The 12,418-nt window shown below is 38.0% G+C and overlaps 1 protein-coding gene across 2 annotated transcripts in view; it reads left to right on the top strand.

Annotated features, from left to right (window-relative positions):
- LOC126198852 (tubulin polyglutamylase TTLL5) overlaps positions 1–12,418 on the top strand; it is a 215,010-nt gene that overhangs the window by 130,031 nt on the left and 72,561 nt on the right. For both annotated transcript variants that reach the window (XM_049935443.1, XM_049935451.1), the window contains 3 exons: positions 4,770–4,876; positions 10,250–10,463; positions 10,661–10,917. In XM_049935443.1, the coding sequence (XP_049791400.1) occupies positions 4,770–4,876; positions 10,250–10,463; positions 10,661–10,917 (578 nt within the window). The remainder of the gene's footprint in view (positions 1–4,769; positions 4,877–10,249; positions 10,464–10,660; positions 10,918–12,418) is intronic.

Raw genomic sequence — 12,418 nt, 5'->3', positions numbered from 1 at the left:
TCCCTGGTAGGAGAACTATTCATGTTTACAGGTTGGAGTAGCCAAGTGTTCAGCAACAAAGCTGAATAGTTGAAAAAATGAGATAGAGGCTTTGAACTTATTTCATAAATTAGAATCACATGTTTGGAAAATAGAAACATTCCAGAGGAGAGTCTGTTGCAATGAAAGAAATAAGTTTACATCAGTACTGAGTGAGGAAATTTGAAAATAGAAAAAGAGGTAGAATTTATTAACAAATTACGAGCAGAGTAGGAAAATTTTCTGGTAAAATTTAGTGTTGTAATTAATGAAAAATGAGAGCAATGAGAAACTTTATGCTGACACATAAAAGAAATAGAAAATACAGGGTGAGCTTAGAGTCGTGCCCTGATTATAACAATTTATTACAGAATAACCGTTTGACATAATAATTTACGTTTGATGCCATTTCATAGGTTGGTGTTACTAGTTTTTTTATTAAGACCACTTACGTGTGCTCCCTTGGTAGCCTGGAGAATGTTGATTCGGTATTCCAGTTCCTGCCAGGTGTTTCGTAACGTGTTCTGTCACAGTACCCACAGCAGATTGTATCCCAGCCTTCAATTCATATACGTCAGCAATGGAGACTCTGTCCTTGATATAGCCCCAGAAAAAAAGTCAAGGGGCATAATGTCTGGAGAGTGGGGTGGCCAGGGTGTTGGACTGTTCCTTCCAATCCACCGATCCAGAAATGTTTCATCTAGGAAATCGCCCACTATCAAATCCCAGTGGGGGATGCTCCATCTTGCTGGAAAAGTATCCATGGTTGATATTCTTGTAACTGTAGGGCAATGATCTGTTGCAAAACATCTAAGTAAATGTTAGCGGTAATGGACTTTTCCGCAAAGAAAAATGGTCCAAAAACCTTGTTATGCATGAGGCTGCACCAAAAATTCACTTTTTTGCTGTCTCGCTGTAACTGTACAGTAGCATGTGGAGACTCTGAACCCCCACATAAGGACATTATGCGTATTTACCATCCCAATGATGTGAAATGTGGATTCATTGGTAAAGCATATGCAATTTAAGTAATTGTTAGCACCATCAATCCTGTTGAGAATCTCAGTTGCAAATTCAGCACATGTTAGCAAATCATTTGGTTGCAAGGCCTGCACGATTTGCACTTTGTCAGCATGCAACCTAAGCCTTTCATCAAGAATCTTCACCACACTTGGCTGCAGTATTTTAAGTTCACATGATGCTTGATGAGTTGATTTAAACAGACTCCGTTTAAATGATTGCTGAACACAGTCAACAGTTGCATCACTCGCACGAGGCTTGCCACTTTGAGGACGATCATCAACGCTGCCTGTTCTGTTACTCTTTGCATACCTTCGCTTTATTGATTTAACATCAGGAGGGCTGCGTCCATAAGAAGCCCAAAATTTATGCTGAACACTGATGAGTGATTTCATTTTGTGAAACCAAAGCACACATTGCACTTTCTCCTGCTTCAATGCCATTTCGCGAGCAACTAACATGACCTAACAGACCTAATGTCCTCAATTATTTGTTGGATACCTTTGTCTCATTATTCTTACATGGTGCCTTCTAGTACAATGGAAGTTATTCCCTAAAGTCTTAACACATGTCCTATCATATTGTACCTTTTTCTTGATGTTTTCTATAATTTCTATCCTCACCAATTGCGCAGAGAACTCCCTTTATTTCTCATCACGCCACTTAATTTTCAGCACCCTGAAGTAGCACATCATCTCAGACTTAGTCTGTCTTCTTGAAGTCCTAAACAGTCCGTGATCCACTTCCATGCAATGTTGTGCTCCAAATGTACACTTTCAGAAATTTCTTCCTCAAATCAAGCAAAAATTTTCTGTCCAGGAATGCCCTCTTTGCCCATGCTTGTCTGCTTTTTATGTTGTGTTTACTTCGTCTACTTCGCAGTCCCCAATTTTGGTGTTAATTTTATTGCTAGTCACATTTCCAGTATCCTTGTCAGTTTCATCTTTATTTGGTTTTTCTCTCGGTCCATATTCTGTGCCCTTCTCAACTGTTCAGTAAATGTACCCATTCTTCTGCACCTCCACTGATGATAACAGTATCATCAACAAATCTTGTCATTGATATTTTTCCACCTCATATTGTATTCTGTGTAGTCAGTCATTTGCATACTTAGTGGTCTAGTTTGGCAAAGCAGAATCGGCAGGTGCCTGTGGCCCTAAAGTAAGAACCATTTCTGCATTTGCTTGTAGTAATTCAGAGAAACAAGAAAACCTAAGCCAGGATGGCTGATAGGGTATTAGAACCTGTAGAGTACAAGGTCAATCTGCTAAAACCAGCACTGCCTAGCTTGGTATATCCGTAGTGTACAATGCTGTTTTGTTTGTACAAGGTCTGTTCAAAAAATTCTGGGACTTTGTCCACAAAATTTTTCAATACTTACCCCTTAACGTAACTGTGCTTGATCTCCTTTGAAATACTCTCCTCCCCAATTGATACACCACTCCCAATGTGGTATCCACTTCTGGAAATAGTCTCAGTATGCCTCTCCGTATCTGCAAATTTTCTTTTATCTCATCTGTCATTACAAATCTTCATCCTTTCAATGGGTTTTTCAACTTTGGAAATAAAAAGTACACAGGAGCCAGGTATGGAGAGTATGGAGGATAATTCAGCACAGTTATTTCATTCTTTGTGCAGTAGTCATGCACCAGCAGGGAATGAATGTGCAGGTGTGTTATTGTGATGCAAGAGCCATGAATTGTCTCACCTCATTTCAGACCATTTCATTCACATTTTCTTGCAGGCATCATAACATATCCCAATAGTACCATCGATTTACAGTTTGTCCTTGTGGCACAAATTCATGATTAACTAATCCTTCAAAGTCAAAGAAAACTATCAGCATGGCTTTGACAGTTGACCTGACCTGACGAACTTTTTTTGGTCTTGGAGGACTTTCCACACCCATTGTGAAGACTGAACCTTGGTCTTAATATCATAACTGTAGACCCACATCAGAGTTATGATTCTCTTAAGGAACATGGTGTTCTCATTTGTGCGATCCAAAAGCTCGTCACAGATTTGTGAGGCGAAGGTCTCTCTGGTCTTCACTCATGAGTCATGGAACTAACTTGGTTGCAACACAATACATTCGAAGATGCTGTGTCATGATTTCAGGACATAATCCAACTGCAATGTTAGATTCCTCTGCAGTCTCTTGGACAGTTAGTCTTAGATTGGCAGGCACAATTTCGTGGATGTTCCTGACATGGGTGTTAGACGTTGAAGGGTATACTGAATGAGGGTCATCATTAACTTCTGTCTGGCCATTTTTAAACCATGTGAACCATTCATAACACAGAGTATGGCTGAAGCACTCATCACCGTAGGCTTCCTGCATCATTTGGTGTGTCTCTGTAAAGGTCTTCTTGAGTTTCGCACAAAATTTAATGCAGACGTGTTGATCCTCTAATTCTGCCATCTCGAAATTCGCTAACTGTCAGAGACAACATTCTACTCAATACAGCACTGAACAATAACAAACAGACATACAACAATGAAACTTCTGACAGTTACATGTTAAACACACGTGTGTGCTGATATGCCAACAGCATTTTGCTCCAACACACCATTTGTGTGAAATCATGGATGTTCGTGAATTTTTGGAGCAGACATCATACGTTGCGAAGAAGTAACGTGCTAACTTGTTAATCTGTTTTTTAACAACCATCACTTCACATGCTATAAACTGACATAAGCACCACGATGATGTCGGGTCTCCATTTTGTGTGCTGCAGCTTCGCTGTTTCCCTCCCTGGTGAACTGAGTCAGTATCTTTCCGTAGTGTGTGTGAGGTTGAATTCAGAAAGATAATAGGGTGTTACCATTGTCTCTTGCAGAGCATTTGTTTATAAGTTATCAGAGGAAAGAAAGAAAACGAGCATTATAGCTGATTTAAAAGTTTGTGAAATGCCAGAGGTGTTATATTGTTGTTTAGTCATTGCTCATATAACACAAAGTAATCTTTCACTATGCAGAATGTATTACTAAACGGGTACTTTTTAAGTGCCATTTTAAATATGTTTTAATAATCTCTTTAAGCTCCTTAGACAGTTTATTGTATAATTATGTTCCTTGAATTTTATGTTAATTCTATCTTGTCAAATCAAATGATGGAAAATCAAGGATGGAATAATGACAATGTTATGAAAGGGTTAGATTGCTACTCATCAACTCAGAGATGCTGAGTTGCAGATAAGCAAAAAAATAATAATAATTGCAGACAAGTAAGGTTTTGATGAACACATGACCACTGTCTCTGGCATTATTTGAGAGTCTTTTTGTTGTGCCTATCTGCGACTCGTTATCTCCACTTTATGGTGAATAGCAATCTAACCTTCTCATAATACTTTCTTGTTAGATGTAAGTTTAGGGTATATTTTGTATTGTGGCTATGAACACAGCTGTTTTTTTTTTTTCCCTCCTTCAATAATTAGCATTGTTCCGTCTTTTATGTGAACATCTGATCAGTAAGTGCAGTGACAATTTGTAGCTAAGTTTTGAACATATCTTTACAGAGCCTGTGTACTACTTTTAAGTATTATACTCCTGGAAATTTTTGTAGTTTGAAAAGTGTGATGAAACCTTAAAGATTTCATCATCTGCAAAATTTAGTGAAAACAGGAGAACCCAGACTTTGGCTTCTGAATGTACTTAACACATTAAATGAGTGTGAATTAGTTGTGTTTTTAAGAAAGATGAGTTTATTTCATTTTTCAAATAATTTACAGGTTCACAACAGTATTCTAGATTTCAATTTATTATGGACAGGTGTGCATCCAAAACCACATGTTCTGAAAGATTTGACAGTGTATCAACGAGTTAATCATTTTCCAAGGTAAAAGTGCATTTTCATGAGTATCTGTTGATGAACATAGAAAATTTTGTATATTTGCTTCTTAACTTTTGTAAGGTTACCTGTAGTCAAGTCTCTTACATTTCACATCTTTGCAGTATTTAATTCTGTGATTAATCTATAATGCAAATGGATAGATAAAAAAACCTTCTCACCAAGAGGCGGAAGAAGAACGCGTATGGAAAGATATTGAAATTTGCAGGCTTTTGGAGCCAGTGGCTGCTCCTCCTGGCAGAAGGGTTGAATGAGAAGGAAGAGGGGTGAAGGATAAGGACTTGGGAGGTCTAGGAAATGTGGAAAATTTGGAAAAGTCACCCGGAACCATGGGTCAGGGGAAACCTACCTGATTAGATGAGATGAGGAGGGAAGATTGATTGTTGGGGACTGCACTGGACGACATTTGAAAACATGAAAGCTCAAAGGTGGAAGATAGAGTAATATGCAAGACAGAGATTAGTGAGAAAACATCACACATGAATTAATAAGAGGAGAAAGCTAAGTGCATTGTATGTGGTGAAGATGGGGAATGGGGAAAAATATACAGGTCAGAAAATGAGATACAGGAAATGAACAGGATGTGAAGAAAGTAATATTTAACAATTAATTAAGGCCAGTTGGGTGGCGAGAACTGAGGACGTGTTGTAATGCCAGTTTTCATTTGTGGAGTTGGGAGAAGCTGGTGTCTGCGGGAAGAATCCAGATGACACCTCTGGTGAAACAGGCACTGTGGTCATGACTGCATGAGCATGTTCTGCAACAGGATACTTTGTGTTGCCAGTATACACCCTCTGCCTGTGCCCATTCACCCTTTGATAACTGGGTAGTAGCGTTACCAATGTGAAAGACCAAACAGTGTTTACATAAAAGCTGGTACATGACATATGTTGTTTCACAGATAGCTCTCCATTTGATAGTATATGTTTTATCAGTTATAGAGTTGGTACAGGTGGTAAGAGGAGGATGTAGGGCAAGACTTACAGTGGGGACAGTCATGGAGGCAGGAGCCACAGGGTGCAGAAGCAGCAGAAGGTCTGACGAGGATATTGTGGAGATTGGGAGGGTGGCAATAGGCAATTCTAGGTGTGGTGGGCAAAATGTTGGAGTCTGCATCTGAACAAATATGTTTGCCTCAAATGCAAACTCTATATGAGAGTGAATGTTTGAGATGAAAAGGATGTCAGCTGTCAAAGTGTTGGTGTTGTTGATTGTTAGTAGTTTATATGTGAACAGAACTGTGTAGCTGATCCTGAAGTGTTTCAAGGTGGCTTGGGCTGTGTGGCGGTTTGTTATAATTCACCTCATACACAAAACGTGTTAATAAGTTGCCACCTGAACATAGTGAATGTTGCTTACTGAATATTCGGTTGCCATTAAATATTATTAATAAGGTTCCAGCTAGTCTATGCCCTGAATCTGTGTGCCTTCTTCCTCCATCTTGGCTCACAGTTTGCCTCCTTAAAGGCTGCAGATAAAACTGCTGAAAGTTAACTTATCATTCTCATTCAATCCACCACATAAGTACGAAGTGATATTCAATACACCTTCTTATATTATCTTCAAAATTACAACTCAGTACATGATAAGTTAGGACAGGTACCAGCTCGTATACTGCCTTTGTTCTGTGTACATAACAGATTTGATATGGAGCTTGCTAATTAACAACTACAATACATTTATTATCGTTGAAAGTTCACATCCTTGGGTTTCATGGCGCTCTTTCTTCCGTACCGTCTGCTCCGTGGAACTCCTATCTCTGCCTCAGCAGGTAGGGTCATCTGACTGCTACTCACTTCCATACAGTCACTGGATCATTAGCTCTGGTATGAGCATCTATGATTTAAAACACCTCCCAACAGTGGGGTGTTCTCCATTTATCAACTACTGTCACAGCATCTTTTCTCTGACAAATGTATTTAAGGACATGTTAACTCTCATTCAAGGAATACAATGAATCACTACAACCCTCATTGAAGATGAGATTAACATTAAGGAAAGTGCATGGGTTTCAGGATGGGACCATGTGAAATTTAATTAGTGAGTGAACTCTTCTTGTTTCCTACACCTCACCAGTCTTTTTCCCTTGATCATTATTCCTTCCTCTTCAGCCCTTCTGCCAGAAGGAGCCACTGGTTTCAAAAGTGTGCAGATTTCAGTATCTTTATATGTGCATTCTCCTGCCACTACTTGGTAAGTGGACTTTGTATTTACCTGTTGCATTACGTTGCATTTTCAAAGATTGATTATTTTCAGTGTTTAACACATTGACTGCCACGTGAGTTAAGTATAACTAACAGGAAGTAGTTTCTTCGGGCCACGTAAAGTAAATACAACTCGCGGACATTTTTCCATTTAAAGCTCCATGGTGCAGTTGTAACTCACAGAAGCATGCTGTGACTCTGTGTTATAGTAGGGTATGGCCCCAGTAACAAATAATGTTTGTGGCCTACGGTTTTCAAGAGCTCAAGAGTAGTTATTGACATTTGAATTCATGAATTACATACAACTCACATGGCTCGGTTATAATGGACTTTTCTTCTTCTTCTTCTTCTTCTTCTTCTTATTATTATTATTATTATTATTATTTAATTATTATTTAGTTTGACATATTACTTACACCGTAGATTTCAAATCACATGCATTATTCAACTCTAATTGCAACAACAATGAAACTGAAAAATTTGGGTCATTCCACTTTGTTTCTCAAACACCTGTATGCACTGTGCTTTATCAAAAAACACTGTGCAAAAAGATGAGTCACAATTCTTATATTTCCATGCAGTTTGTTTGCATTTTTTGACAACTTGCTCTCGTCCAAATTCATTCCTCATTTTTTCGTAGCACACTATACACCTACGTCTGGCTGCTCCCATGTTCACAAGTGCACAATCTGCAGGTAACGCAGTGGCTTTGGTAAAATGTCTCAGGCTCATCGGCATCTACTGTATGGAGTAGTCTGTCACTTCCTCTTTGAATTCTGTGATTGAGATCTTCTAGTTGTTGTTGTATCGGTAAATCACATGAGCGTTTACCAGTCTGACCCTGTCAACAATTCAATTGCAAGCTTCCTGTACCATTTCACACCCCACCTTAGACAATGCGAGTATGACTTCATTTGGTCAGGAAGATCTGTAAAAGACTTTGACTGATTATAGTCAATTATCATTGCTGGTTTTTTCTTTGTGCCCTTCCTGGTTTGAACTACTACTACTTCTTCTTCTTCTCATGCGGACTTCTTTCCGCGGCACAACTGCACATTGAAATCTTTGCAGTAATTTATCAATAAGAGGTTGAATTTTGAATAAGTGGTTTCCCGGTGGGCACTGGTTGTTGTTGGAAAAATGCCACATACGTAAAAGCAGTTCAAATCAATTGCATGACATAGCATTTTTTACATTGTTGTGATAGAGCATATTTCTTGACCAATAAATTGGAGTCCTTGGTTTTACATTTAATGACATCAATCACAAAAATCCTAAAAATTGTTCCATTTCAGTTTTGCTGACATCAGTCCACTTTTTCAGTCGTGAATTAAGTTACTGAATGACTTTCTACAGCTTGTTTTGCATACAAATTAGTTTGTTGAGTCACATATTCTAAAATTTCATCAGTTACCAAATATTTGAAGAAATCGTATGGTGTCTTGCCTTTGAGAGTTAGTGTGACAGAAGCATTTACACCAGAACTGGAATGAATAAATGTAAAGATTTTCATATTTTTACCTGTAACTGGCCCCCAGACAATCTCATTAGAATTTGTTCTAAGAGTGTCGTCCTCATCTTCAGAACTTCCTGATGTTACACGTACTTCAACTGAATCTGAATCAACTGCAGTAGTTACAGCACTAACATGGTTAGAGGTGCTTTGTTGCCTGGTTTTTACTGCTTTGAAGTCTGGTTCTTTGACTGAATGTGGACATAAAACTCTTCTTCCTACCTTCACTGGTGTGATTCCATCATCAGAACTTCCAGTTTCACTTCCAGTCTCCTCTTGTAAAAATTCATCTGAGCTATCACCAAATAAAGACACAGAATCTTCATCATTTATGTCCATAACTTCATCTAAAAGCTGCTGTGCATGCCTTTGTGCATCTTCATAACTTCTAAGAGACATTTTCTTCTGCCACAGTATCACTTTGTTACAGAGAAAACAACACTGAATAAAGACTGTAGCAACAATGCAGGAAAGCAATAATGGAACTTACACAAATCATGCTGTGGAAAGAAAAACTGACAGGAGTACAAACCTAAAATTATTAGCAATGTAGCAAATGTAACTCTCACAAAAAATTAAAAAAGGGTACTAAAATGCCAAATTTTCACTTTATTTGCACTTAACAAGTTTACTTGGAGCAAACTAAGGCAGGATATTGAAAAAAAGTAAATGGCCCCAAGGGGTCAGTAACCCAACTATACCATGGCAGTCAATGTGTTAAACTATGATGTTTTTTTACAAAATAATCATTTAAAAGTCCTACAATATTTTTCATATAAATAAATATCTCACTGTCTTAGTTGAAGTACAGTAACTGCAATGAATTAAAATTTTTTAGACATTGCCAGAAATATTTCTTAGACATTGTCAGATGATATTGCTAAAATTTTATGTTATTTAAAAAAAGTCAAGGGCATATCCAGCAAGGACAGCTGAACCCTCATCCTGTCTCCCCAGACTAACAAATGTATCAGTTAAATATCAGGTTGAAGAACGTCAGAAAATGTGATGGATATTGACTAGCGTTAAGTGTACCAAGAGCCCTTTGTCATGAAAACTCGAAACTAGACCATCATTCATCACGAAATGAGCTCGACCCTCCTCTCCTGCCCCTTCCTTCCCCCTACTCATGTCAGAATCCTTGTACACTCTTGAAATAATTACCTGCTGTTCATTTTGGATATTAACTGCTGATTGAATACTGCAACACAACTGTGTCAAAGCACAATATTTAGTGTGCAAATGCTTAGTGGCAACACCCAGTGAGCAACACATTCCGCAGGAACACTATGAAATTAGTATATCCAGTGAGCTGCTGAGTCCGTAGTTACCAAGTAGAGGACATATACCATCATTTTTTTTATGTCATCTGTAGTGAATGTTATTAGCAAGACCCAAACATTCGAACTCATGTTACTGAATAGGGGGAGGCAGTCAGATGTAGAAGCTGGGTGATGAAGGGACTGTTTAGTTTATATACTGAGAAAATGATTGTGTGTGTGTGTGTGTGTGTGTGTGTGTGTGTGTGTGTGTGTGTAGAACATAGTGCATTCAGTAACTGTAAACATTTTAAATACTTTTAAACAGTTCCTTGAAAGCACACACACATTCTAAATGAATGAGAGCGAATTTTCTCTCTTATAGGTCTTTTGAACTGACACGTAAGGATCGGTTGTGCAAGAATGTAGAGAAGATGCAGATGCTGAAGGGGGCAAAACATTTTGATTTTATCCCACAGACCTTTGTGATGCCAGCAGAATATCGCGAGTTATGTTCAAGTCACCACCGAAACAAAGGTCCATGGATAGTAAAGCCAGTTGCCTCATCACGTGGCCGTGGTATCTACATTGTTAATAGTGTGAGCATTACTCTCTCGACACATCATGTATATTTTTTGTTGAGTAACATTAACAAGTGCTAACATCTGAACAGCTGAGTCTATATTTCAAACACTAGATATTGAAGACAATGCCTCTATTTACTTGAGCCTTATTCAAGTCAAAGAAATTAACCCTCTTACTAATGCAATTCCTGAAATGAATCTTCTGATTTCAGCCAGAACAGGTGCCTTTAGAAGAAACAGTAGTTGTTGCAAAATACATTGACAATCCTTTGCTGGTTGATGGACACAAATGTGATTTGCGACTCTACGTTGTTGTTACATCGTATGATCCCTTACTTGTCTATTTATATGAAGAGGGTCTGGTACGCTTTGCTACTGTGAAATATGACTCAGGTGGCAAACACCTATGGAATCCATGCATGCACCTCTGCAACTACAGTATCAACAAATATCACTCTGATTATGTTAAGTAAGTGCTACTTCTAATCATCCTAATATTTACCATACCTAAGTATGTCTGTTTTTGTGTTGCTAGTTCTGAAAGTGTGCTAGTGTTACATTTATATGCCTAAATGACTGATCCAGTTAGTAAGAAGAGTGGCTTTCAAATGTAATTTGTTTGATGGCTTAAGAACAGGTCAGTGATAGAAAAAATTGTTAATTCCAAAATACTGGAAATGTTCCTGAGTGATAGATGATAAGGAATAAATTTTTATCTCAGCATTAGTCAGTGTCACATGTGTAAATTTTTCATACAGTATCGTAGATTTAATTGAAGAAACTATTTTTTTATCATAGAAATTCTTGAGTTGCCTCTCAACATGTTGAATGCTGGATTAATTTTGTTCAGTTTTCGTCACAAAACTGATATGCCCTGTTTGTTCCTTTTTGCTCCACACTGTTTATGTATGTTGGAATTTCTGTAGTAGTTTTGAACTCATTATTTTCCAGTTTGCTATTGTGCTTTCCAAGTTTTCTATTGCATTATAATCTGTCTCTTACTTGTTACCTGAGACCAGGTTTGTATCAAAAATTTTATTAGCTGTCTGTGTAAGACGGCGAAAAAGTTTATATGACATTGTGCTGGGACCAATAGGTATTTATTTATGAGGTCCCTTTATATTAGTTGCATTGCAGTAGCTGGTCATATGAAGCCTATTGGACAAAATTTTCCTGTAAGGGATCAGAACATTGTCACTGTCTCCTGTCTGAAGACCATTTTAATGTAGCTCACCATATTACTTTATCCTGCATGAGCATCTCCATCTGTGCATAACTGCTGCTGTCTACATTCGTTGGAATCTGCTTACTGTATTCATCCTAGGTCTTCTACATTTTTTTTACCCCCAACACTTACCCTATTACTAAACTGACAATTGATTCATGCTGCAGGATGTATCTATCAACTGATAATATTTTAGTAATTTGGAGCCATAAAACTGCGTTTTCCCCAATTTGATTCAGCAGCTCTTCATTACTTATTCTCTCTGTTGTTCTTATCTTCAGCTTTCTTCTGTAGTGTCACATTTCAATAGGTTGTAATCTCTTGTCTAAAATGCTCGTTGACCACATTTCACTTCCATACAAGGCTGTACTCCATATACCTTTAGAAGAGACTTCCTAACACTGAAATTGATATTAGATGTTAACAAATTCCTCGTTTTTCAGAAATGCTTGTCTTGCTACTGCAAGTTTGCTTTGTATATCCTGTCTCCTCAGTGATCTTCAGTATTGTATCTGGCCAAATAACAAAATGTATCTACTATATTACTTTTAGTGGGTCACTCTGCAGCTCATGGTCTAGTGGTTAGCATTACTGCCTCGAGATTGTGGGATTTTAATCTTGATTTCTTGTCATATCAGGGAATTTCTTTGCTCAGAGATTGGGTGTTTGTGTTCTCATCATTTCATCTGGTATTCATTGACACAGAAGTTGCCAAAGTGGCATCAAATTGAAAGATGTGAAGTAC

Source organism: Schistocerca nitens, chromosome 1 (assembly GCF_023898315.1).
Source record: "Schistocerca nitens isolate TAMUIC-IGC-003100 chromosome 1, iqSchNite1.1, whole genome shotgun sequence".
NCBI classification, from domain to species: Eukaryota; Metazoa; Arthropoda; class Insecta; order Orthoptera; family Acrididae; genus Schistocerca; species Schistocerca nitens.
Note: the sequence above shows the minus strand (reverse complement) of the source record. Positions and strands in the feature narration are given on the sequence as shown.